Consider the following 27,307-nt stretch of genomic DNA (forward strand, 5'->3'; position numbering starts at 1 on the left):
CAGCAGTTGATTCCTGACGTTGTTCTGCACCCCTGGGCCGATTTTGAAAAAAAATCCTTAGTCAGAATTTTGAGTTACGCCCTTTTGAAGTTTATATGATAGAAATCACATAAAATATGCCATTTTTACTTGTTTAAACAAAGATAGTATACAAAAAATAGTTTTGATTTTTTATCTGGATTAATATATTGAAAAACACATTTTCCTAAAAAAAATCTAGACTGACATTTGAAAAGGGCCAATGCTGAGGACTTATCAACCAACACACGAACAATTATATCTACCAATCTAACGTCCGATAGTGATTTTAGGAAATTGTCCAAATATTCTTGGACATGATATGCAGATACGCCCTTTTGAAGTGTATGAAAAGAATATTGCATGGAGAATTCCGTTTCATCTATAATCAACGGTTAGTTACATACAAAATCATTACACCTTTGCGGTTGTTCTTATTTCATTAAATTAAGCAAGTTGCATAAAATTTACACGTACACATATTGTCTACATTGACATTATAAAAGGGCCAAAGTATAATTGAAATATGTACACATCAATATAGCTGAACATCAAAGTTGATCGCAACATTCGAACATAACATATCTGTATCTACATAATTCTATATTCTATCAAATTTTATTTAATTCTTTTCTATTCTAATCTGTTCTATTTTATTCAATTCTACTTAAGTTTATTCTATTTTGATCCACTCTACTTGTTCTTATACATATTTTTACAAATGCCAATGTTGTAATCAACAACTGCACTCAAAAGAATTGAACGGTACACTTTCGATGTTTGTTCGACTTTATAGCGCTGACAGGTCTGTGAAATAGCGCTATGCACAGACTCCGACGCCAGCTCATTATGTCAGCCTAGTCCTCGACCAGTCGCATTGCAGAAGTCTTTTACATGAAACTTAGTGATATGATATTTCGAAGTTTTTGTCAGACTTTGCTCTTCCCAGCTCTCGACAAACTTGTTCAAATTACCTTTAAAACAAGGATCCAGCTCAAATGAAAAGCATTTAATGCAAAATGCTTCAGTTCCTTAAAATACATAAAAACTATCATACATAAGTTGAAACCCTTATTTGGAATTACTGTGAAATAATAATTCAAATGTTCATGAGAAGCACGCATTAGGAGTCAGAATCTGTGCATAGCAATTTTTTACAGAGCTGGGAGCGCTAAAAAGCCGTACAAATATCGAAAGCGTAACCGTTCAAATCTTTTGCGCGCAGTTGTTAATTAATAGTGTCCATTTGTAAAAATATGTATAGGAACAAGTAGGGTGGATCAGAGTAGAATGAATTGAAGTAGAGTAAAATTGAATAGAATAGAACAGATTAGAATAGAATTGTCAGTATAGACAAAATGTGTACGTGTAATCGTTCAAATATTACGTAACGAGGGGGTTCGGTGTTACGGTTCATACATTTTTCATACAAAAGCTGTAAAATGGAGGAGGAAAGGGGGTCTCAAATTGAAAAATTCTGCGTTACATTATATATGAATCATTCCTTCTATGCAACTTGCTAAATTGAATGAAATAAGAACAACCGAAAAAGTGTACCCGGGTAGAGGTGAATAACAAAATAATGGTAAAATAAGAACAAATTTTGCAATCATATCTGGTTTAACCATTATTATGTTATTAATATATGACGTAAATATCTTATCAATAGCAAAACATACAATCATAGCAAAATTTGTCATTGGTATGTTATCCTTGAAAGTCATGTAATAACTAATCAATAACAAAATATACTATCATGGTAAAATTTGTTATTTGTGCAAACATACTAAAAAGAACAAACAAACATCAAATTTTGCTATAATTGCTCATTTTACAATTCGTATGATATTCATTGAAGATTTAATAAACAAATGTTTTTCGCTGGAATGCAAAAAGTTTATTTTTCAATCATGCTAAATTTAGTATATTAAAGTCAAAGAACTAAAATTGCCATTATTTCGATCTATTCGTGAATAGCTTATTTAGTTATTATTTTGTTATCAATATCTAAATAATAACATATTTTGTTATTTACGGTTGCCTATATTTTTGCTATTATTTTGTTATTACAATGGCAAAATATGATATTATTTAGTTTTTATGCCATATAAACTTAGTTATTATTTTTGTTCTTTTATCTCTTATTTCAACCAAACAAAGAACAAATTTTGCTATTCAAACATTCTATTTTAATGGTAAATTTTGTTATTCTTTTGCTATTCTCCTCTACCCGGGTAATGATAATGTATGCACCTAGCTAACCGTTGATTATTGAAGGAGCAGAATCCACCATATTCCATATTCTTTCCATACATTTCAAAAGGGCGTATCTGCATATCCTGTCCAAGAATTTTTCATACAAATTCGAATGCTTTGGACAATTTCCTAAAATCACTACCAGGCGTTAATTTGGTAGATATCATTTTTCGTGTATTGGCTTATTAGTAATAACTAAACATAGCATTGGCCCTTTTCAAATGTCGGTCGAGAAAAATTTCAGAAAAATGTATTTTTTAATTTCTTAACCATATAAAAAATAAAAACTACAAAATTTTATTATAATCTCTTTGTTTAAACAAGTTAAAGTGGCAAATTTCGTGTGATTTCTATCATATAAACTTCAAAAGGGCGTAACTCAAAATTCTGACTAAGGATTTTTTTTCAAAATCGGCCCAGAGTTGCAGAACAACGACAGGAATCAACTGCTGACTGCCGTTTGAATGGTATATTTTATTTGATAATTACGGTAATTGGAGCACCATGGTGTCCCTTCTTATACAGAGGGCAGATGCGGCCCTCCATGTCATACGCGCAGCAACTCGAGGCTGCATTACCGGAAGAGGGTGAGCTGGACGAAGCCCCTCTTGAGGACTGCTGGAGAACAGTGAAAGCAGCCATCAACGATGCAGCTGAGAGCAACGTCGGGTACGTGGGACGGAGTCGACGGTACGATTGGTTCGACGAGGAGTGCCAGGAGGTTTTGGAGGAGAAGAATGCAGCGCGGGCGGTCATGCTGCAGCAAGGGACCCGGCAGAACGTGGAACGCTATAAACGGAAACGGCAACAGCAGACCCGCCTCTTTCGGGAGAAAAAACGCCGCCTGGAGGAGACGGAGTGCGAGGAGATGGAACAGCTGTGCCGGTCTCAAGAAACGCGTAGGTTCTATCAGAAGCTCAACGCATCCCGCAACGGCTTCGTGCCGCGAGCCGAGATGTGTAAGGATAAGGATGGGAGCATTCTGACCGACGAGCGTGAGGTGATCGAAAGGTGGAAGCAGCACTTCGACAAGCACCTGAATGGTGCTGAGAGCACAGGCAATGAAGGACGGGACAACGGAGGAAATGCCTTCGTCAGTATTGCGGAAGATGGAAACCAACCAGCCCCCACTTTGAGGGAGGTTAAGGATGGCATTCACCAGCTCAAGAACAATAAAGCTGCTGGTAAGGATGGTATCGGAGCTGAACTCATAAAGATGAGTCCGGAAAGGCTGGCCATTTGTCTGCACCGGCTGATAGGCACAATCTGGGAAACAGAACAGCTACCGGAGGAGTGGAAGGATGGGGTAATCTGCCCCATCTACAAGAAAGGCGACAAGTTAGATTGTGAGAACTTTCGAGCGATCACCATTCTAAATGCGGCCTACAAAGTATTATCCCAGATCATCTTCCGTCGTTTGTCACCCGTAGTAAACGATCGACAACGGACCAGATCTTTACTGTACGGCAAATCCTCCAAAAATGTCGTGAATACCAGGTCCCAACGCATCACCTTTTCATCGATTTCAAGGCGGCATACGACAGTATCGACCGCGTAGAGCTATGGAAAATCATGGACGAGAACAGCTTTCCCGGGAAGCTCACGAGACTGATAAGAGCGACGATGGAAGGTGTGCAAAATTGTGTGAAGGTTTCAGGCGAACACTCCAGTTCGTTTGGATCCCACCGGGGACTACGACAAGGTGATGGACTTTCGTGCCTGTTGTTCAATATTGCGCTAGAAGGTGTTATGCGGAGAGCCGGGCTTAACAGCCGGGGTACGATTTTTACGAGATCCAGTCAATTTGTTTGCTTCGCGGATGATATGGACATCGTCAGCCGAACATTTGAAAAGGTGGCAGACCTGTACACCCGCCTGAAACGCGAGGCAGCAAAAGTTGGACTGGTGGTGAATGCGGCCAAGACAAAGTGCATGCTAGCTGGTGGGGCCGAGTGCGACAGGGCTCGCCTAGGTAGCAGTGTTACGATGGACGGGGATACGTTCGAGGTGGTCGACGAGTTCGTCTACCTTGGATCCTTGCTGACGGCTGACAATAACGTTAGCCGTGAAATACGGAGGCGCATCATCAGTGGAAGTCGGGCCTACTATGGCCTCCAGAAGAAGCTGCGGTCAAAAATGATTCACGCCCGCACCAAATGTACCATGTACAAAAGGCTTATAAGACCGGTAGTCCTCTACGGGCATGAAACGTGGATGATGCTCGAGGAGGACCTGCAAGCACTTGGAGTCTTCGAACGTCGGGTGCTTAGGACGATCTTCGGCGGTGTGCAGGAGAACGGTGTGTGGCGGCGAAGGATGAACCACGAGCTCGCCCAACTCTACGGCGAACCCAGTATCCAGAAGGTGGCCAAAGCTGGAAGGATACGATGGGCAGAGCATGTTGCAAGAATGCCGGACAGCAGCCCTGCAAAGATGGTATTCGCTTCGGATCCGGTTGGTACAAGAAGGCGTGGAGCGCAGCGAGCTAGGTGGGCGCATCAAGTGCACAACGATCTGGCAAGTGTAAGGCAGAAGCGAGGATGGAGAGATGCGATCATGGACCGAGTATTATGGCCTAAAATTATTGATTCAGTACTATCTGTACAGACGTTAACTAATTTAATGAAACATTCTGATGTAAGATAAAAATCGACATGATATTGGCCGGAAACCTTGAATGATGCAACCGTCAATCAGTGATATGCGTAACAACTTGTGATGATAAGCAATTCGAAGTATTCGCACTAAATTGATTTCATGTTCAGCAGATACCATCGCTACACATGCCACTGTTTCCGTTTGCGGTTAAGTATGTCTGGTGTTTGATCTTTTGCAGACCGGATATTTTTTTTTATCAAACCGGAAAATGTTTCCATAAATAAGGGTTCATCTTGACAAGATAAATGGTCTAGCTATGAATTTGCATTAAATATATGTGGCTTTTTGCAAATGAATGTTTCCATTTGTTATCATGACAACAAACACATAATTTATTATTCAGTTCCTCGTTTAAAATTTCCTACTTAAAGTAAATTACCTAATGTAAACTACCATTACATTTCAAACCAATTCAAGTTGGTTTCCGGAAAAAGGACGTATCTATATCCACAAATGACACTAGCCATTTTTGAGACTCTTTCTTCTCATCGCAATCTTCCACCAGCAATGTTTTCATGGTTTTCAAGCTCAACCCGAGGCATTTTCCGTGTTTCACGCTTTTGATCTGTTTCGTCTTCTTCACGTACTGCCACGCCTGGTTTCCACGTGATCGATGACATCCGTAAACTCCCAGAGTGTCTCCGGTGTAGTCCAGGCAGTGCTTGTGACTGTTCAGTTCCTGGTAGTAATTGTGCGCCCAAAACTGACCCGTTTCCTGATGATCGCATGTGGCCATCCGGACCGTGTTGGTGTCCAACTGGTACTCCAAACAAGTGTCGTTCCCCAGCGCCATGTTTTTCACCTGCAATAGAATGAAGTTCAATGTATTCACAATGATTTTAGTTATACGAATCCCACATTTACCGTTATTATCAAAAATAGACATCAAAACTTTTAACGCCAGTTTATCAAAATAGTTGTTCTACACTTTATGAACGATTTGCAAAAGAAAAATCGTTAGACGAAATATTACGTTAGAGTAAAGCGTGGCAGTTTGGCCACCTTAAGATGATTATAAAACGAAGTAATCCTCGAACTCTCAAGAACACTAGTCTAGAGAAGCAAACAGCGAAATTTGAAAATTTGATCGATTAGTCATCACCACCATGCAATCTATCGATCAAATCTTCAACGCTCCAGAAGTGTAGAGCAAATATATAAACCAACTGACGATGGCTATTTCTTCTTGAAGCACCGTGATCCTACCTCCCCGTGAAATGCGCCTTCCACCATTGGGTTGTTCATCTCCGGAAAAGCCGCCTGCACGTAATACTTGAAGGTCTTACATTTGGCCTTTTCTCTGATTTGCTTCCTGTGCGAAACGTCTCCAATTTCCTCGACCGGATACCTCGGAAGTCCGTAGATGTCGAATATGATCTGTTTGTACTCGTCCATCCACACTTCCGCAAGACGCAACGAGTTCGCCCGAACCACGTCTTTCTTCGTTTGGATCAAGTAGGGATGTCCGGTTTTCTGAATGTGAGCCACCCGCGAACAGGGAACCGTAACCATCTTTCCTCCGCAGATCCAACTCTTCATCGACAGTTCGATGTTCTCGATGCCGTAGATGTCGAAGCCCTCGTCGTACCATCCCAGCCGTTCGAAGAACGATCGAGTGATCGCAAAGAGACCCCCCGCCATTGCAGGGGTTTCGAATGGTTCCATCTTGTTCTCGGGTTTATTGATTCTGCTCCACCGTCCCCACCAACCGAAGTTTAGATCCCAATCGTAGGCACCGTAGTAGCTGGGAGCGTTCTCCGTACGCAGATGCATATCGTGCTCGTCGATCCAATCGATCGTGGGAATGGCGATGGTTGTGGAATTTCGTGCCACCGGATCTAGCAGTGCTTCGAGCCATCCTGCGAAGAAAAGTTTCATGAATCTGGAGTGAACCGTTATGAAAAAAAAATTGAAACTCAATAAAGAAGATTTATAGTGCTGGGAAAAGCCTTGAGAATGGAAACCAGATTACATACAAACGTAGCCGTAAAATGTGGTTATAAACGAAAACTTTTGTGGACTTTGTGGCCGTGCGGCTAGTGCCGAAGCAGTTAAGCATATCGTGGCATGGGGTGTGAGTTAAATTTCCGCTTATCGAATAATATCGCGAATCTGGTTAGAAATGATTATATCATGGATCGCATCACCAAATAATAATGACTCCCATATCCTTACCTAATTCCACTAACTCAATATCCTTTTTATGACAACTGTTAAGATGCAAAAGATTCTTCGGTCTCTAACTAACTCTGTCTAACTAACAGTCCTTCCATTCCCCGATCACCGTAAGGACGTGGCCGGCGCCGGTAATGACTTTGAAATTTCGAGCTCTGGACTTGTGCACATTGTGAATGCTATGCTAATCCCAAGGCCCATTTGTTGAATTTCTTTGCATTGTTTTAGTCAATTAATGAGTAGCAACTACGAATTGTATGATCACTTATGCCCATGCTCAATTACGTCCCATGTGACTGATTTTTTTTTATCAGGACAATATTCAGTTCGGGGGAGACCCATTTCGCATAAAGACGTTTCGCATAAGGACGTTTCGCATACGGACATTTGGCATAATGGACGTTTCGCATAATGCAGTTTCATACAAGAACAGGTAGCATTTTAAAGAAGGCATATAATCCTGATTATGCCAAATGTCCATTATGCCAAACGTCCGTATGCGAAACGTCTTTATGCGAAATGTCCCACCCCCATTCAGTTCAGGATGACGGAAAATTACGTCATTCGTAACATACATATATGTAGGTCATTTACCTACTTCAATATGTCAGGCACATATGACATAAATCTCGATGATTTTTTATCAATGTGTGGTTTAATATTGACATTAGTGGTACAGAGAAGCACGGTTTTATCTTTGTGGAATAATGGCTCGCTGGGTTAGTGGAAAAAGGTAAAGATCTGGGAGTCACCTTTAGTTGGTGATACGATTCATGATATATTCACGTCTAATCGGAATCGCGATATTATTCCATCATCAAAAAGTTGAAATTTTGCATGACATAATTTGTGTACCATTAGAGTGATGCAAGTTTTGAAATTTTTGCTCCCCTATACTTAAACAAATTTTATTATGGTAAATAGCATCCTCCCAAAGTTTGAAATGATTCAGAAGAAATTTGACTGTGCACACGCCATTTGAAATTTATATTTATTACTATGGAAAACGCCAACCTTTAGTGTGCAGACCTTACAATGTGTTATAGAAAAGTGAACAACATCTTCTCATGGGAAATCCTTTCAGCTACAACTTTGCTGAAGACCACATGCATTTTGCATGCTGAACCAACTGCCCGACAGGCAACAGTGGTGCTCCTGGAGGGAATAATCCAGGCTACTACAGTCAGGTCTCCTATTAGACACATGGTTGGGGGGCGTAATAGGAATCTGCGTTATAGGAGACTCAGGGCTTATGGGATTTCATCACTTTGGGGGTGTTGTTGGATATCTCGTATGCCAAAAGATAGAGCACAGTGCTGTCTTCGGCGAAGTTTCAGTGTTAAGTACGATCTACCTTTAGGAGCTGAGGATCACCCTTTAAGTTGAGAACTTGGCCGGTAGGGGCGCTTTTTCTGATTTGCACTATATGAACCATGAGGGATAAGAATGCAAAATTTTGTAATGATTGTATTGTAATGATATCTCTAGATCCAGATGTTGTGGAATTTTGGTGTCTTCGGAAGAGTTGTTCAGTAGCTCAAGGACTGACATGCGGTTGTCATTCTGATACGGAATTACGCCACCAGGCGGCGCTAGTGGGCATGGAATTTTTGTTTTGTTCATAGCTCAGTAGCCTGATCACTTAGAAAGATGGCGCACAGTGGGACGAAACTGAAAATTGACAGTCAAAACCTCTTAGAGGCGTTTTAGCCCATAGGTGTCTTCGGGACATTGTTTTGAATTAACATCCCGAGTAATAATGAAAAATAATTTTTAAATTATACTGAGTAGGGCACCCGAGAAAAATATATTTTTTTGAAAAAAAAAAAATGTTTAGGCTGGTAATCACTTAAGCAAAGTTTTAGATCTTTTCATTTTCAACAACTTTGCTGAACACACTTGATATTTTTGACTTCATTTTCAGGGTGATATTTTTATATTTAATCAATTTTATCATAAATATCAGTTTTTTGAGCATTTCTATTATTAATGTGCAATTTATGAACATGACATGTTCTACAACATTTCATATATTACAAAAATACACAACTTTTCCGAATATACCAAAGTTGTGAAATCATCACATGGGAAGATAGAATGAAATTATGGTAAAATTTATATAATTTTCGATCATTTTTCTAGGCAAGTTTCTCTTGAATCGGCAATTTTCGGCAGCTATATTTACTTACTTACTTATTTGGCTTTACATCAATTATCTTGATAAAGCCTCGCCAACAATATTTCGCCAATTCCCTCGGTTCATGGCCGCTTCTCTCCATCCTCGACTGTGACCCACGCTCTCCAGGTCCTGGTGTACCTGGTCAATCCACCTAGCTCGCTGCGCCCCACGCCTTCTTGTTCCGACCGGATTCGTGGCGAACACCATCTTTACAGGGTTGTTGTCCGGCATTCTTGCAACATGCCCTGCCCAGCGTATCCTTCCAGCTTTAGCTACCTTCACGATACTGGGTTCGCCGTAGAGTTGAGCGAGCTCGTGGTTCATCCTTCGCCGCCACATGCCGTTCTCCTGCACGCCGCCGAAGATCGTCCTTAGCACTCGGCGTTCGAAAATCCCAAGAGCTTGCAAGTCCTCCTCGAGCATAGTCCACGCCTCATGCCCATAGAGGACTACCGGTCTTATGAGCGTTTTGTACATCGTGCATTTGGTGCGGGGGTGAATCTTTCTTGACCGCAGTTTCTTCTGGAGCCCATAGTAGGCACGACTTCCGCTGATGATGCGCCTTCGTATTTCCCGACTAACATTGTTGTCAGCCGTCAACAAAGATCCGAGGTAGACGAACTCGTCCACCACCTCGAAGGTATCCCCGTCTATCGTAACACTGCTTCCTAGGCGGGCCCTGTCGCGCTCAGTTCCGCCAACCAGCATGTACTTTGTTTTCGACGCATTCACCATTAGCCCGACTCTTGTTGCTTCGCGTTTCAGGCGGGTGAACAAATCTGCCACCGTTTCAAATTTTCTCCCAATAATATCCATGTCGTCCGCGAAGCAAACAAATTGTCCGGATCTCGTGAAAATCGTACCTCGACTGTTAAGTCCGGCTCTCCGCATGACACCTTCAAGCGCAATATTGAACAACAGGCACGAAAGTCCGTCGCCCTGTCGTAGTCCCCGCCGAGACTCAAACGAACTGGAGTGTTCGCCCAAGATCTTCACGCAGTTTTGCACACCGTCCATCGTTGCTCTGATCAATCTTGTGAGCTTCCCGGGAAAGCTGTTCTCGTCCATGATTTTCCATAGCTCTATGCGGTCGATACTATCGTATGCCGCCTTGAAATCGATGAACAAATGGTGTGTAGGGACCTGGTACTCACGGCATTTCTGGAGGATTTGCCGCACGGAAAAGATCTGGTCCGTTGTCGAGCGGCCGTCGATGAAACCTGCTTGATAACTTCCCACGAACTCGTTTGCTATAGGTGATAGACGACGGAAGAGAATCAGGGATTGCACTTTGTAGGCGGTGTTTAGGATGGCGATTGCACAATAATTTTCACACTCCAGTTTGTCGCCCTTTTTGGAGATAGGGCATATAACGCCTTGCTTCCACTCCTCCGGTAGCTGTTCCGTTTCCCAGATTCTGACTATCAGCCGATGCAGACAAGCGGCCAACCTGTCCGGGCCCATCTTGATGAGTTCGGCTCCGATACCATCCTTGCCAGCGGCTTTGTTGTTCTTGAGCTGTTGAATGGCATCCTTAACTTCCCCCATCGTGGGAGCTGGTTGATTTCCGCTGTCCGCTGTGCTGACGTAGCCATCGCCTTCGCTGTCCTGACCTTCTGTGCCTGTGTTCTTGCTTCCACCTTTCGATCACCTCGCGTCCGTCCGTCAAGATGCTCCCATCCTTATCCCGGCACATCTCAGCTCGCGGCACGAAGTCTTTGCGGGATGTGTTGAGCTTCTGATAGAACTTTCCCGTTTCTTGAGAACGGTACAGCTACTCCATCTCTTAGCATTCCACCTCCTCCAGGCGGCGCTTTTTGTCCCGGAATAGGCGGGTTTGCTGTTTCCGCTTCAGTCTGTATCGTTCCACGTTTTGCCGCGTACCATGCTGCAGCATTGCAGCCCGCGCTGAATTCTTCTCCTCTAAAACCTCCTGGCACTCCTCGTCGAACCAATCGTTTCTTGAGCTCCGTTCCACATATCCGACAACGCTTTCGGCAGCGTCGTTAATGGCTGCTTTGACTGTCCTCCAGCAGTCCTCAAGAGAGGCCGTATCGAGCTCGCCCTCATCCGGCAACGCTGCCTCAAGATACTGCGCGTACGCATTGGCGACATCCGGTTGTTTCAGCCGCTCGATATTGTACCGGGGCGGGCGTCGGTACCGTACATTGTTGATGACGGATAGTTTTGGGCGCAGTTTCACCATCACCAGGTAGTGGTCGGAGTCAATGTTGGCGCCACGATAGGTTCTGACGTCGGTTATGTCGGAGAAGTGCCGTCCATCGATCAAAACGTGGTCGATTTGCGATTCTGTCTGCTGAGGTGATCTCCTGGTGTACCGATACGGGAGGCTGTGCTGGAAATAGATGCTACGAATGGCCATGTTCTTGGAGGCGGCAAAATCTATCAGTCGTAGGCCGTTCTCGTTCGTCAGCCGGTGGGCGCTGAACTTTCCAATCGTCGGTCTGAACTCCTCCTCCTGGCCAACCTGAGCGTTTAAGTCTCCTATGATGATCTTGACGTCGTGGCTTGGGCAGCGGTCGTACACGCGTTCGAGCTGCGCGTAAAATGCGTCCTTGTCATCATCAGTGCTTCCGGAGTGTGGGCTATGCACATTGATTATGCTGAAGTTAAAGAATCGGCCTTTGATTCTTAACTTGCACATTCGTTCATTGATCGGCCACCACCCGATCACGCGCCTTTGCATATCACCCATCACTATGAAAGCTGTTCCCAGCTCGCGTGTGTTGCCGCAGCTCTGGTAGATGGTATGATTACCTCTAAACGTTCGCATCAATGCTCCTGTCCAGCACACCTCCTGCAGCGCTACGATGTCGAAACCGCGGGTCTTCAGTACATCGGAGAGTATGCGAGTACTTCCAATGAAGTTGAGAGATTTGCAGTTCCACGTACCGAGCTTCCAATCGCTAGTTCCTTTACGTCGCTCTCGTTGATTATTCGTTGCTTGATTTTTTTACGGCTGGCTTGCAGGACCTGACACCAACCCCCTTGATTTCCGGAGGACCATAGTGCGCAGTTTAGCTTAGAGTCCTTCTCTGGCACTCGGACGATGATCAGCCGCCCTTGACATGGGGAACAGACGCTGTTGTGGGCCGGTCCTAACATGGAGTACAGACGCTCAAGGTTTGCAAAGGCAAAACCAAACCCCCCCTTCCGTGTCAGCATACGACCAAAGTTCCCACTGGGGGTTGGTTACCCGATCTTCCCCAAGGTTACTGGCATCAACTCGCACAATGCGCGCAAAGAGCAGAATTTAACCACTGCACAAAGAGGAGACAGACGCGCGCAAAGTGTAACAACACGAACACAATGAGGACACGCAGTAGGAAAGAGAGTGTAAGCGATTACGCAAAGAGTAATGCTGACGGAGTGTGTTGGCAAACATGCTCAAAGTGCACACAATTTGGCTCTTTTTACCTTATAACATGGGTATTTTTAAAACGAGACCAACGAATAGATGTCGGATAGCGATGTCCGTAGTTGTTTTGGAACTCAAGATGGCGACTTCCGGTTTGTGAAAAGCGCTTCAAACCCATGCAATATGGGTATTTTTGGAACGGGGCCGACGAGTAGATGGCGGAAATCGATATCCGGTGTCGTTTTGGAATCCAAGATGGCGACTTCCGGCTTGTGAAAATCATTTTGAACCCATGCAATATGGGAAATCGATGTCTGACGCCATTTTGGAATCCAAAATGGCGTCAGACATCGATTTCCGTCATCTACTCGTCGGTCCCGTTCCAAAAATACTCCCATATATTCCAATAGAAGCTCCTATAGAAGCATTCGGTAGGTACTCAATGAGCCACACAAAGAGTGTGTGTTCACCATTTTCCATCAACACTTTGTGTCGAAGGATGCATTGCAGCGAGAGCAGAAACACAAAGAGGCGTCAAAGAGGGAAGAACCAGTGAGAAAGTGTAGCTGTCGCACTGCACTCAAATTCATGATCAACACAAAAGTGCGCGCTCTTTGTGTTTTTCTGTTTTCACTGAGGAGATGCCAGCCCTGGAGGTAGGGATAGGAGTTGCTGGGCAAGAGGCTAAGGACCGCACAGAGGGGTCTATTTTATTCCTGCAGGTACGCGAGGTACCAATGGTACGCCATGCCCAGCCATTTACCGGCAGCCATATTTAAAATGCTTTGATGCCTTATCATATCAGTTAAAGCCAAATGGCAATAGAATGATCGGGTCTCATAGGGCACATTGTTTTCAACCATTGTTTGACAAGCATGGAATAATATTTTGACATCAATTAGTTTTTTGACCTTTTGTGTGCTCACAGTGCAATCAATAAACTTGGGATATTCTGTTATTTTCTATATCACAAAACATAGTTGAAGATATCTGTATAAGCTGACAAGCTGTAAATGTATTGGATCGAAAAAAAATGTTTTTATTAAAATAAAAATTATTTTTGAGAATTTACTAGGTAGGTTTCTCGTGTATCAGTAAGTTCGGACATAAGTTCACCTTTGCTTGCACAACAGCCTAATGGTTCAAAAATTAGAGGAATTGGGCTTGACAAGCGAAATTATGTTTTACTTTCTATTATCATTTGCTTTTTATCATAAATAAATATTATTATTTATTCTTAAATTTTTCACGCATTGTAACCGAAGCCGAATTATCGTCTGCTACTACGATTTGGTGCTAAAATTGAGCAGTTTTAGTGTGACAAAGATGTTGCCTCAAAAAGTTGTTATGCTTTATAATAAATACAGAGTATTCCAAGTTAATTAATTGCACTGTGAGCATACAAGGTCAAAAAACTATTTAGGATCGAAATTCCAAGCTCGTCAAAAAATGTTGAAATCAATGTGCCCTGTGAGACCCGATCATTATATTGCAATGGCGCTTTAGCTGATATGATAAGGCATCAAAGCATATTAAATATGACTGCCAAAAATTGCCGATTCAAGTGTGCCAAAAGTTTGCCTAGAAAAATGGTCGAAAATTATATAAGTTTTACCATAATTTCATTCTATCTTCCTATGTTATGATTTCACAGCTATGGTATATTCGGCAAAGTTGTTTGTGTTCATTAATTGCACATTAATTATAGAAATGGCCAAAAAACTGATATTTATGATAAAATTTGTTAAATATAAAAATATCACCCTAAAAATGAAGTCAAAAATATCAAGTGTGTTCAGCAAAGTTGTTGAAAATAAAAAGATCTAAAACTCTGCTTAAGTAATTACCACCCTAAACATTTTTTTTTTTCAAAAAAATATTTTTTTCTCGGGTGCCCTATTTAGTTAAATTTAAAAATTATTTTTCATTATTACTCGGGATGATAATTCAAAACAATGTCTCGAAGACACCTATGGGCTAAAACGCCTCTAAGAGATTTTGACTGCCAATTTTCAGTTTCGTCCCACTGTGTGGCGTCTCCGGCAAAGTTGCTCAGTATCACAAGGGCTAACATTATTTGAGCCGAAAATTTCGAAATTTTGCCACTAGGCGGCGCTCCCTGGGTCTCCTATAACGTTCTGGTGTGTCTTATAGGAGTGAGCGTAATAGGAGTGCACGTTATAGGAATGCGTTTAATAGGAGACCGGACTGTATGTTCTACAGCAAAAAATAGTGTTGCTCTGAAAGTAAATAAATGATCACCTCAGCATGATTTAGACTTTGTTATCAATAATAACAAATTATCCTTAAGTCCCACCAAAATGTGGTCTTCGGCAAAGTGGTAGCTGCGAAGATTTCACATGAGAAGAGTGTGTTCACTTTTCCATAAAATATTATGATGAGCAGTTAGAGGACTGAACACAAAAGGCTTACCTTTTCCATAGTAATTTCCAAATTAACTTCAAATGGCGTATGCACAGACAAATCTCTTCCAAATCACTTAAAATTTTGGGAGAATGATTTGCATCAGTATAGTGTACCATCCCTTATTGAAAAATTTACAAATTCTCTAGTGCCTTCAATAATACTTGGTTACTTTGTAATGTTTAAGAAATATTCTGATGAAGCTTAAGAATGAACTAAAATTTGTAATACCGTAGAATGGGGTACCTTTGATAGTGTGGAACTCACAATATATTAATTTTAACATATATTTTGTTAATCAGTTAAGCAAAACTATTGCAGAGTAAAAAGGGTTAGCGTGAAACTGCCTTATCGCTGGAATCGAGAATATTTGAGAACATTTATTCGTATATTACATAATGATGATTTTTTTGTGCATTTTTACAAAAACCTGTTCTACAATTACTATTTGATGGAGTTTTACAGAGTTCGGCACTCATCCTCGACAGACTTGTTATAGAAGAACTAGAATATTTCAGCGTCACATTTTTATACATTGAAACTATTATAGTAATCAAAGTCAACATTGTTTATAAACATATAAAATAAAAATTATTAAAAAAGAGAGCAGAAACAATGTATTATAAAAAAAAACTATCAAAATTATCCCATTGGTTCAACATACCCCGAATCAAATTGTTTAATAACATGTTTTTTAAATAGAAAGCATATGTTTCAATAAAAATTTAATGTATTACAAATTCTAAAAAATAGGATTGTCTTCTATTTTTGTTTTTAAATAAATTCTTAGAAAAGTGTGCTGTCCATGAGGCTAGCATAATATGTTTTCGTTTCTTTAGAATTCGGTCTTGAAGTTTAGATGAAATTTAAATATTATCATGGACGAGGTTCGCGAGGAAAGCTCAATCATTTCATTTTCTGTGTGGTTTTCTGGGTAAAACAAATTTTGAGTCTAATCGAAAATTCATTTTTTTATCGAACATGTTCATTTGACTGTAACAATCAATTTAGTGTGGAAAAAACTACATATATCTCATCGCATTGAATTTTGAGATACAGGCAAACGGGTCCAAAAATATGTTTTTCGTAATATTTTAAGCAAAAGAATTTTAGAGTGAAATAAAAAAATCTTTTTCTGCTTAAGCATGTTGACATGAATTCTACAATTTAATTGCCGAAAAAAGCTCAGGAATTACGTTTTTGTGAGGGTATCTGAGTGTTATCAGAAATTCATTTTTTTACTCAAACATATTCAATTGACTTTCACAATCAATTTCATGTCGAAATAGTTATTTTTGCAATTCGGTTGCAAATCAATTAACTTTTCATTGAGAAGTTGATCAACATAATGGCCTACTTTTCCTACCGAAAGAAACAGTGCTGAAAAGTGCTACTTTTCAGAACTCTTTTCGATGCTGAAAAGTAACACTTTTCAGTACTGTTTTTGTAGACGTCAACCGAATAACCCAGTCTCTTCATGCCATTTGTGCTTATTCTGCGCGGCGTGTGAATCGAGACAAGTCGTTCTCACTTCGGGTGACTTGAGGCGACCAATCAAATGGGAACAAGTTGACACCTCACCGACTCGTCTTGCCTTATATGCCGCACAGAATAAGCACAATTGCATCTGATTCTAGGGATATTCTACAACTTGCGTATGTGAGAATTGTTGGATAGCGAGGTGACAATTCTCGACTCGAGTGAAATGACTTTCCATTTGGTTTCCAGTACAAGTCGCTTCACTCGAGTCTATATCCGTTGTGCGATCTGGTTCCTACCCAGACTGGCGATTATGATGTGGGATCCGGATCGTCTTACCTGATCTTTCCTCCAATAGGAAATATAGAACTGCATGATACCCGATGGGAGCGAGAAAATTTGCGTCATTCTTGGGTACTACTGTATCACAGCCTACGTGATTGAAAAATGCTGAATGCGTAGTTTCACGCATGGCTGTACGACCATAAGGGTTCTCTTGAAATATTTGTTTGTGCTTTTAGAGTTCATCCAGCTGAAACGGCGAGCCTCGTTGGATAAATGTACAACTCGTGCTGAAAAAATCATCATTTTGCAACTTGTTGCATAAATAACTATTATGCAACAAGTTGCAAAATGATAATTTTTTCAGCACGAGTTGATGATGATGATGATGATTATTTAGCCACCATCAGCGCAAGGATTACCTATGGCTGCAGAATCATACCGGGATGGTATGATCTACCTGATGGTTTGTTGTAGCAGGGCTAGTTAATATCTTTGAAGACCTTTGGAAGACAACACTAAGGCTGTTTTCTCATGACAAAAGGCTGGCGACCCCACGCACTTTCATCCAGTCAACAGTTCAATTAACTCCCTTAGGCTACCCCTCCCCAACACCCAATATATAGTAATATATCATATATAGTGTTAATAAAGTATCTTACCGTAAAATGATAGAAATAATGTTAGTGTGACTACCGTTGTTACTAGATACCGTGATCACCTCTGCATCTCCTGGGTAGATACATCACATCCGTTTACCAGCGACACCATAAATACCTACCGACGTTGCCATTTTGTAGTTTCCCATCAAAACCACAAGCTTCGGATCGCTCAACCCGCTGCTATCAAATCCTGCCTGTATTTTCCCTTGATGAACGTTGACAGTACACTGTACCGGTGAGACAATTTCACAGCATTGAACTTGTTCCCGTCGTTGTTGGTTTTGTTTGTCGGGAAAAACTTTGCGATCCTGCCGAGTGGCTTTCCATCCTTGGCATTCACTTGCTTCCTGTTCCGTACCGACCCAGATTACAACATCTAGTTTCGCATATACACACCCGCACCACTCCGGGTCACAGGAATGATGCACATATTGGCTACTTTTAGTCACTATAAATATTCCAAATTCTGTTGAAAATCCATCTTTTCTATATTTTACGAGAAAAAATCTTATAATTTTTTCAGCACGAGTTGTACATTTATCCAACGAGGCTCGCCGAGTTGAATAAATACAACGAGTGCTGAAAAAATCGAGTTTTGCAACGCGTTGCATACAACATATTTTGCTTTAACGAAAAATGCCGTTTATGCTGGATCATTTTCAAAACCACAAACAAACATTTCAACAGAAACCACGTGGGCATACATCCATGTGTAGTAGACCTGTTCATATTTGAAAAAATGTCTGGAAATCTACCGGTCAAGCAGTATTCCGAATTATCATGCTAAGAACAATGTGTGGTCAAATTTTCAGCTCATTTGATAAAGATTTCAATATGCTTCAAGTTGAAAATGTGTTTTTGAGTTTATATCAAGGTTTGAAAAATCATAACTAGCATTTGGAAAATCAAAACCACTTGCTATTACCACTACTTGAAAGCTAATTCTATTCTGTTAAAGTTTGTCGAACACGCTAATAAGATCAAATTGAGTTCTAACATTGTTTGATCGAGATTTGTTTTCCGCAGTACCCGGAAATCACAGTTTTTTGAATATATATGGTACAAAAAACACACATTGACATTATTTTTTCAGACCATAGTCAACGGGAATAGAACATTGTAAAGCTATGAATTCATTAACCATTAACAGCTTACATGTTACCTAAGGCAATAAATTACAAAAAATGCCCAAAGATCGAGCACTGCATCGCAACCTGATGATAGTTAAATCACGCATGACACATGTACCGACGAATGAATGAATTGAACAAGTTAGCATTGCTTTTTCTTTCCGATTGATGATTGTTTTGATCGCATTTCATTGACGATTCAGAACGATTTGAAAACAATCATCATCATCGACTGAGAAAAAGCAGTGCTAACGTGTTCATTTTTTACATTCCACAAAGCTCACGATGGTGCTCTTTGCTCCCCCACAGCGGATTCACATATGTGCTTCCTAAGTTACTATTTTTTACAATTTATTTTCGTAAGATAACTTGTAACTTTCAACGGGATTGAGTTATAGATATATGTAGTCATCATGTTCTGGAAGATAAAAATCCTAAATTTTCATACAGGTATGTTTTTTTAGAGAGAACACTTCCTAAAAATAGTGATTTTCAAGAACCTCGAAGCACAAACCTCAACCAAACTATGTTAAAACTTGCTCCAATTTTAAAATCATGTTCGACAAAAGTTCGTAGAATTGAATCAGCTACTGTGTAGAGGTATTTCCAATAGTTTTCGATGTTCCGTTCGGTAGTTATGATTTGTTATAGCTTGAAATTATCCTAAAAATACATAAGTGATTTGAAGCACACCTAATTTTTCTCCAAATTGATTGAAATTTTGACCAGAAGTTCATTTTAACATGAAAAATCTAAATATTGGTTGACTGGTTGATTTCCCGACATTCTTGAAAATATGAATCGGTCTAATGTGTAGTATCAATGCAGTATTTTTCAATCGCGTAGGCTGCGACATAATATCTGCGAATGTCACAAATTTTCTAGTTCACATCAATGTGACATCATACAGACCCATATTCCTTGTTGGAGGACAGAACAGGTAACTGTAACTGTACGTCCCCAGTAGCGGGTTCTGTTGTCACCTCTACGAATGCTGGACGATCCGTTCCTAAACCAGTATTGGAAGATCGGTCAATCGTTAGAAAATGCAGTTCGGCGAATTGATTTTTCTCGGTATCCATGCTTCGGAAGTAGGGCGCATTAGAACGCATCCAGATGTGACTCGTATGCACCACTTCCGAAGATATCTCGCATAGATTCTGAGGAAAATCTAACTTCGGCGGGAAACCGATTCTAACATTTTATCGCACCGACAATATCACCAGTCTTGCATCTGGATCGTACATCAGATATAGAATCAGATGCTATGGCAGAATATACTGGGATATTTGGCTGGCGCTTCCCAAACAGAACTGAGAAGTGTTACTTTTCAGCACCGAAACCAGTGCGGAAAAGTAGCACTTTTCAGCATTGTTTTTTGGTAGGAAAAGCAGGCCATTATGTTGTGTATCTTATCAATGAAAAGTTGATTGATTTGCAACGGAATCGCAAAAAAAACTATATATCATCGCTTTAAATTTTGTTTTATTGTTGAATTTGTAAAAAAAAAATTAGTTTTTCAAAAAACTTGGAAGACGTCTCTATTTCAAAAACCCAAAAATGAACATCTATCACTAAATAGTGTCCGGTTCCATTGCTGATTTTTTTTTTGAAAATCGCTTCGTATACGACAGAGGTATGCATGGTCGAAGTTACACTCACAACTTTTTCTGGTAGTTGGCGTAAGTTTCCACCCTCTTGGTAGAAGAAGAGTTAATTTTGTTTTTCGAAGCCAACAGATTATTCTGATCTAAATTAGTACAACTCGCATTCACTCATGCTGAGTTTTCTACGATATGTGTAGTGAGCTGTTTTTTTCTTATGATAAACGTCCGAGGTGCTTAGTTACGTAAAACCGTATTCGCTGCAATATAAATTAATTCCACTTGAGTTTGTATTATTTGAAAGATACTCGTATTTCGACCTCTTTAGTGTCATGTGCAAGTGTAATTTAAATGTACAAAATACTCAAATCTAATTTTTGATTATTTTCATAGAATTATTGTTGAATTATTGATAATTTGGTGGACGGTTTCACAATTTCTCAAACAAAGCCTTTCATATGTCCTTCAAACCCCGCAACAGACTAGAAGATCGTTCATAACTATATAGCTAAAATGAATGATAATAAATCTTCGAGCTGTTTAGTGGAATACCTATTAGTCGATGGAAAAACGAATTTACTACTATACCAAGTCGAGTCTAGTACTCGACACTGAAGACGGTCTTACAGTTGAGGTTGAAATACGCGTATCTGTCGAAGGATACAAACTCTAGTGGAATTAAATGGTATTAGCTTAGCTTAGCTTAGACTGACCACACATGTCAATGCACAATGGATCGAATCGACAATTTAGCCGGAAAAAAGTGTTTTCTCTGTTCTCGTCGATTTTAGACGTTCGATGTCTTCAGAGAAGCTATTCGTAATTGAGTTTTGCATCTTTTAAGAAAAAAGTTGAATAAGGTGGCCCTTATTTAAGTTAAAATTTTGATTAAAACATTTTTGTTTGATGAAATTTGAGGCTGCGCTCTGCTGCAAACTTTTAGAAAATGTTATTTTGAACAAATTTGTCGGAGACACTTTTGATCTAACTCTTCATTTGAGCTAAGTAAATTGATTTTGAAAGTTTTAACTTAGGGTGGACCCAAAAAATCAGTTATTTTGGTCTAAGTTTTTTATTTTTAGATTTTTGTGAATGTGGTCTTCAGAAGAGTTGTAGAGGAAGTAAAGATACACATTTTTTTGAACATAGCAAATTTGAAATTCTTGTGATTTTGAAGTTATAAGCAAATTTAAGTGAAAAACTATGAAATCTTTAGATGCCCATAACTCATGGAGTTGGTTCGATTATTTTTTTTCTTTTAGTGGCATTCGAAAGACCATACAACAGGCAACTTTTGCTACAAAAACTGTAAAAACGTAGTTTTTGTAAATTGAGAAATGCATTTTAAAAATACACTTAAAAAAACTCAAAAATCACCTGCAGCTCACAAGATTTTAAAGTTAACGGCGTGTTGTCTTCAGCAAAGTTGCAGAATTTAACTAGATCTACAGCCTTTCCATACACCTCTTTTTAGATAAATATGAAACAAAATATGAAGAAATTATGATGCGATTCAGATGTAGGTCACCTTATATTTATTAAGGTACAGTGGGGGAAGTGTATCAATGAGATAAGTGGATCATTTGTTCATATTAAGCATAAATAATTATAAATATGTTCAATGTTTTCTCAACATTGCTTCGTTTTGGGTTACATTCTTACATCCACACTTATACTATTGCAAAACTGATAATATACGTACACTAACACAAGCAAACTGGTTAGCTGCAAAAATCAATTAATATCAAAATTGTTTTCTATAAATCAAAAATCCATTGTATCTCTGTCTAAAAGCGAATACTATTAGTTTTTTCAACACATGGTGCGCATTTTAGTTCTAATTTAGTGAATCACAATGAAAAATATGTGATTTTTATAAATAAATTCAAATATATTGGACATGGCACACTTCCCCCTACGTTTAAATGGGATGGGGTAAGTAGATCAAGCATTGTTATAGCATATTAGCAGACTGCTTATGTGAATTTGAATAAGTTTGGATATGCTGAAATGTTGTTTTCCTTTAATTTTTTTCATTCCTAGCTTAAATTTGTCGAAGTTCCATAGAATAATTGAATTTATCCACCTAAAAGTATTTTAAATCTTTCTGGTAAAAAAAAATATAAAAGAAAATTCAAACAAAACTTTTCGTGGTTTAACTAAGCTGAATTGCGAAAGAGTAAAATAATCAAATTCTCCTATTGAAAGCATGTTATCGTACCTTATATGACGATATTAAATGTTCTAGACAGATCGTACAATTATATTCATGAATAGAATCGTTTAATCATTTCTTCATATTTTGTTCCACATTTCTCTAAAAAGTGGTGTATGGAAAAGTTGTAGATCTAGTTAAATTCTACAACATTGCTGAAGACAGCACGCCGTTAACTTTAAAATCTAGTGATATACAAGCAAATTTCGAATTTTTCAAGTGTATTTTTGAAGTGAATTTTCTCAATTTACAAAAAATACGTTCTCCCAGTTTTTGCAGCAAAAGTTTCCTATTGTATGGCCTTTCTTATGCCACTAAAAGAAAAATTTTATCGAACCAACTTCATGAGTTATGGGCATCTAAAGATTTCATAGTTTGTCACTTAAATTTGCTTATAACTTCAAAATTCACGTAAATCTGAAAATAAAAAAGTTAGACCAAAATAACTGATTTTTTGGGACCATTCTTAGTTAAAACTTTCAAAATCAATTTACTTAGCTCAAATAAAGAGTTAGATCAAAAGTGTCTTGACAAAATTGTTCAAAATAACATTTTCCAAAAGTTTGCAGAAGAACGCAGCCACAAATTTCATCGAACAAATGAGTCAAAATTTTAACTTAAATAAGGGCCACCCTATTTAACTTTTTTCCTAAAAGATGCAAAACCCAATTACGAATAAAGCCCTCAGTACACTCTTTGCCAAGTGTGCAAATTTTTCCACACGCATAAACTAACACTTCAATATCCACTTGACACTTCAGATGTTTTGTCATTGTTGAGATCGATGTTTGTATGTTGGTTTATGCGTGCGGAAAAATTTGCACACTTGACAAACAGTGTACTGAGGGCTTAACTTCTCTGAAGACATCGAACGTCTAAAAATCACAGCAAGCCATGCGCGCGGGCGGCTGCGGATTGAATTTTGTGTCACGTTTACCTCGTCCGCGTTCTTTTTCTTTCTCAATATTCTGGTGAAAATTTGATTCGGCACTGCTACGCCACGTGCAAATGTTCTGTAGAAACAAGTTTTTAGAAGTGATATATGTGTTTTTATTGGAAATTATATCTGAAGATGTTTTGTGAAGTTTTGTTTTTTACTTTTATTCGATTTGCTTGCGTTTTTCTCGAGAGTGCTCTGTAATGGCACCATCAATTGAGTTCGTTTCGCATGACTTGTTTTTTGTTATTTCCCGTGCGTGTTAATTCAAAAATTAAATGTGGTTCGTGGATGCTCGATTCGGGATGGATTAAGAACTGCACTGCGTGAATTTTGATAGGGAGGGCTAAGTTACGGCTCACGCTATTGTTAATTATTAGAGGAGCGACAGATTGCAGCGGATTTTGGAAAAAGGAATTTGGTGAGTTTGTTCTGATCAGCAGCGCATAATCACAATGCGTAAATACTAACCATTTGTCGGCCAGAACGTCTACCGAACGTATCCTATGGCAATACCCTTTCCATCAAGAATCCACAACATTCCGTAACACCTATGAGAGGTCGTAGAGTTCTCTGCATCTATCTTAAGTAGGTGTTCAATCAATCATCAATTCCCATTCCCCAGCTTTCGCAAGGACTCTCGATAATTGGAGGATGCGTCAATCTTGTCTAAGAGTTAGAGGTTAAGCGAAGTATGCACTTCAACAGAAAAGTAATCGCCTATCTCGATGCGTGGGAAATTTCTTGCAAGAAATGCTCAAGAAAAGCATTTATCTTTGATCGCAGTACGCAGTTGAAAAGAAATGTCAATTCAAATGGAGCTCACTGTAGGAAATTTCTTGACCATTTCTTGGGCAGAAATTTTTACTTTTCTTGAGCGGAACAGCATACTTAGCTTTAGTCCCGAATCTCTGACTTTGGTAACGGACGGGAAGGAGGCAACCCTCATACAATGGTCTAGGGCTGTACCACCTACGAATTTGTGCGAAATGCTTAATGCTAATGCTAATGAAGACATCGAACGTCTAAAATCGACGAGAACAGAGAAAACAAGAAACTCGATTGGCTGGAACATCATAGAACACTCATATTCTTATGCCGACACTTACAGTGGCGAACCATCCAAAGTTTTTTTGAATAAAGTGAACCTCTTGTAGTGTCGAACCATTAAAAGTTTTTTTTTAATTACAAAAATAAAGGTAAAAAGAACCCTTTCCGTGTTTTGAAAAACAAATGTTAAACATAAATAATAAATGAATCAGAGTTTATGTCGACACTCACAGTGACGAACCATTCATAGTTTGTTGAAAAATCGTATTTATGTCCCAACGTTGTAACGATTGAATGTGCATTCATACATATTTTATAAATTAGTAATAGTAGCATGAAACGAGCTCACCAACTGATCCGTCATGCTTGCAGCAACAATCCGTTTGCTCGGCTGTATAAAAGCACTCAGAGAAAATAAGCGCGCCACCCAAGAGGGAAAACAACTGACGACTGCTCGGGCTTTCTTGACGCACTGCCCAGGAGCAAGCGTCAAGGTCGAAAGATCAAAAAGAACTAATCGAACGCGGCACTTTTCCACTTTACTCGACCGACGCGTTTGATCCTGCCCTCATCGCCCGCCCCCGCAGGAGCAAGCGTCAAGGTCGAAAGATCAAACACTAATATCTAGTGGAAATAAATGGTATAGTACTAAACTCGGTTTTTCATCTACTTAAAATCAATGATTTAGAAGCTATTCAAAAAGCGTACGAAATCGACATATTCAAACACTATGCATTGGAACAATCAATTACCCTTCGGTGTGAGCGTAACCTAAATTGTTTTAAAATATAATGAAAATAACTGTTAGAGGCGTGGTAAGTATTCACGTTATAAATCATTTAAGTGACGGCTATGGTGGCTTTTTATTGGGCAGTAAAAATAAAAATTATCTCTGAACAGGCAATATTCATGGGCCTATGTAGAACTTCTTGCGACACATGCTACTTTGAAGAGCTCGTCACTCAATTAGAGGGTATATGAACTTCTAGAACACACGCCTATTGCACCATCACCTTCCAGAGTTCTGTTAACTCGGATCAGTTTATATTAAAGGTTCCCCTATTTTTTCAGTCCCACACAATTCCTTCTAAATAGAGTTCCAATCTAATCTCCCCGATAGCCCAGTGAGAACTTTGTTTGTACAGCTTTTTAAAATTATCATTAAACCGCACCCGGATAAAGCTTATCAGAGTAATAAGGTTATACCAACTGTACACTCAACGTGGGCATCCAAAAACGTGATGATCTGCGCCGTCGTGTTCTGGGCCCCGAGCAACCGGGCTCGAATCAATCCTTGCCGTTCGGGAGCTCTCAGGATCCGCACCTTCGGGAACGTTCGGAAGTATTCCTCCAGTTGGGTTTTCGTGTGTGCTGCATTGGAGGGAGTTTTTATCTTCACACACGCACTCGGTTTAATTAATATATGATTTACAACTTACGAAGATAAGAACAATCGTCAACGAGCACAATTTCTTTGACTAGATTAGGCGGCGATCGATCCAAAATCGAATGAACGGTTCGCACTAGCACCGACCAGGCTTCGTTGTAGAACACTATCACTATCGAAGTTTCGGGAAGATCGCTCAAGAATCGACCCGGCTCTTTACACCAATTGTCCCGGACATCGGGAAGTCGTCGCTGAACGGACATTAGATCCGAGAAGAACTGATTCAGTCCTTGCATATCGTAGCCTTGTTTGACCAATGCGCTGATTGCTGCATCTGTTACTTCCATAACAACGCCAGATCCCATATCTCCGGGAGGCGTCGGAAATCTGGGATCCAAGGTCTGTGATACATACTCGAACTTTGTCGACGACTTGGTCACTATTTCACTGTCAGCTGTTGGCTCTGTAATGAAGTCGGTACTCGGAGCGATGAACCTTTGGCGCACCGTATTCTGGATCGAGGATATCTCCCAACTGGATCCGAAGAGCGTCAACAGGCCCATCACGGCCACGATCGAGAAGAGGGCGCCAAGCAGCCATTTCTTGCCGAACGCCTAATCCGCAATCCGAGACACAGAGAGACCCAGATTAGAATAAACTCGATTAAGATCCCACACGTCAACTCATAAAACTTTAGCGCCAATTACCCGAAACATGATTCACACTCTTGACTGTCGTGCCGCCTGCGAGAAACTGAAAGCTAAACAACCTCGTCGACACACCAATTGGACAAGCTGTCGAATCAACGGACGTTATCGTGAAGGGCTCCTGTCAAAGGTACTCGTCACTCAAAGATAACGACGACGACGACGACGACAACGGCGAAATTGTTGTGTCTCTCCCCAGCGCTATTGCTCTGCTTTCGTTAGCAGATTGGTATATGGCTTTCAATGTCATAATAACTGTGTATCGCTCGCAGACATCCCTCAAACAGCACTTGTAGACGGGCGTTATGTTTTATCCAAATGTGCAAACAATCAGTTGTTGACTGAGGGGCTTTGTTGTTTTTAAACCGAGTTTATCATTTTCTCAGGAACTCTTTTTGGATTTGGACGTGCGGTATCACGGTTCTTCGCAAAGCTGTCCCATCGCTTTGGCTAGTACAATTTCCTAACTAATTTGGCACAAATGAACTGTACTTTTTACCGGTAAAACCTCTTTGCTTGTTCCTCTACTAGTGTCTCTTAGTACATAAAGAACAACGCAATTACAGCTGAGATGACAAAACGGGGAGCTCCCGATAGTTGAATGCGAAGTAGAACGTGTTTGATCAAATTGCTATACTTGATGAGAAAACGCAACGTGCTTGATCTAGTTTGCAAATGTATCGGAACGTCACCCTTACCCTACCCGAGCATGCGGAAAAAGCTGAGCAAGATCATAGTTTGTTGTTCTAATGTGAGAATAACTGA

The 27,307-nt window shown here is 40.0% G+C and overlaps 1 protein-coding gene across 1 annotated transcript; it reads right to left on the reverse strand.

Annotated features, from left to right (window-relative positions):
* Positions 1 to 5,230: 5,230 nt before the first annotated feature.
* On the reverse strand, positions 5,231 to 27,080 carry LOC5568579 (putative polypeptide N-acetylgalactosaminyltransferase 9). Its single transcript, XM_001652358.2, has 5 exons — positions 26,543 to 27,080; positions 25,888 to 26,449; positions 25,655 to 25,819; positions 6,139 to 6,791; positions 5,231 to 5,734 (listed from the first exon to the last, which is right to left on the reverse strand). Exons 1-5 carry the CDS (start codon positions 26,549 to 26,551, stop codon positions 5,345 to 5,347), a joined length of 1,779 nt encoding a protein of 592 aa, XP_001652408.2. The 5' UTR covers positions 26,552 to 27,080; the 3' UTR covers positions 5,231 to 5,344.
* Positions 27,081 to 27,307: the final 227 nt, after the last annotated feature.

The sequence above is a fragment of the Aedes aegypti genome, chromosome 3, assembly GCF_002204515.2.
Source record: "Aedes aegypti strain LVP_AGWG chromosome 3, AaegL5.0 Primary Assembly, whole genome shotgun sequence".
Classification (NCBI taxonomy): Eukaryota; Metazoa; Arthropoda; class Insecta; order Diptera; family Culicidae; genus Aedes; species Aedes aegypti.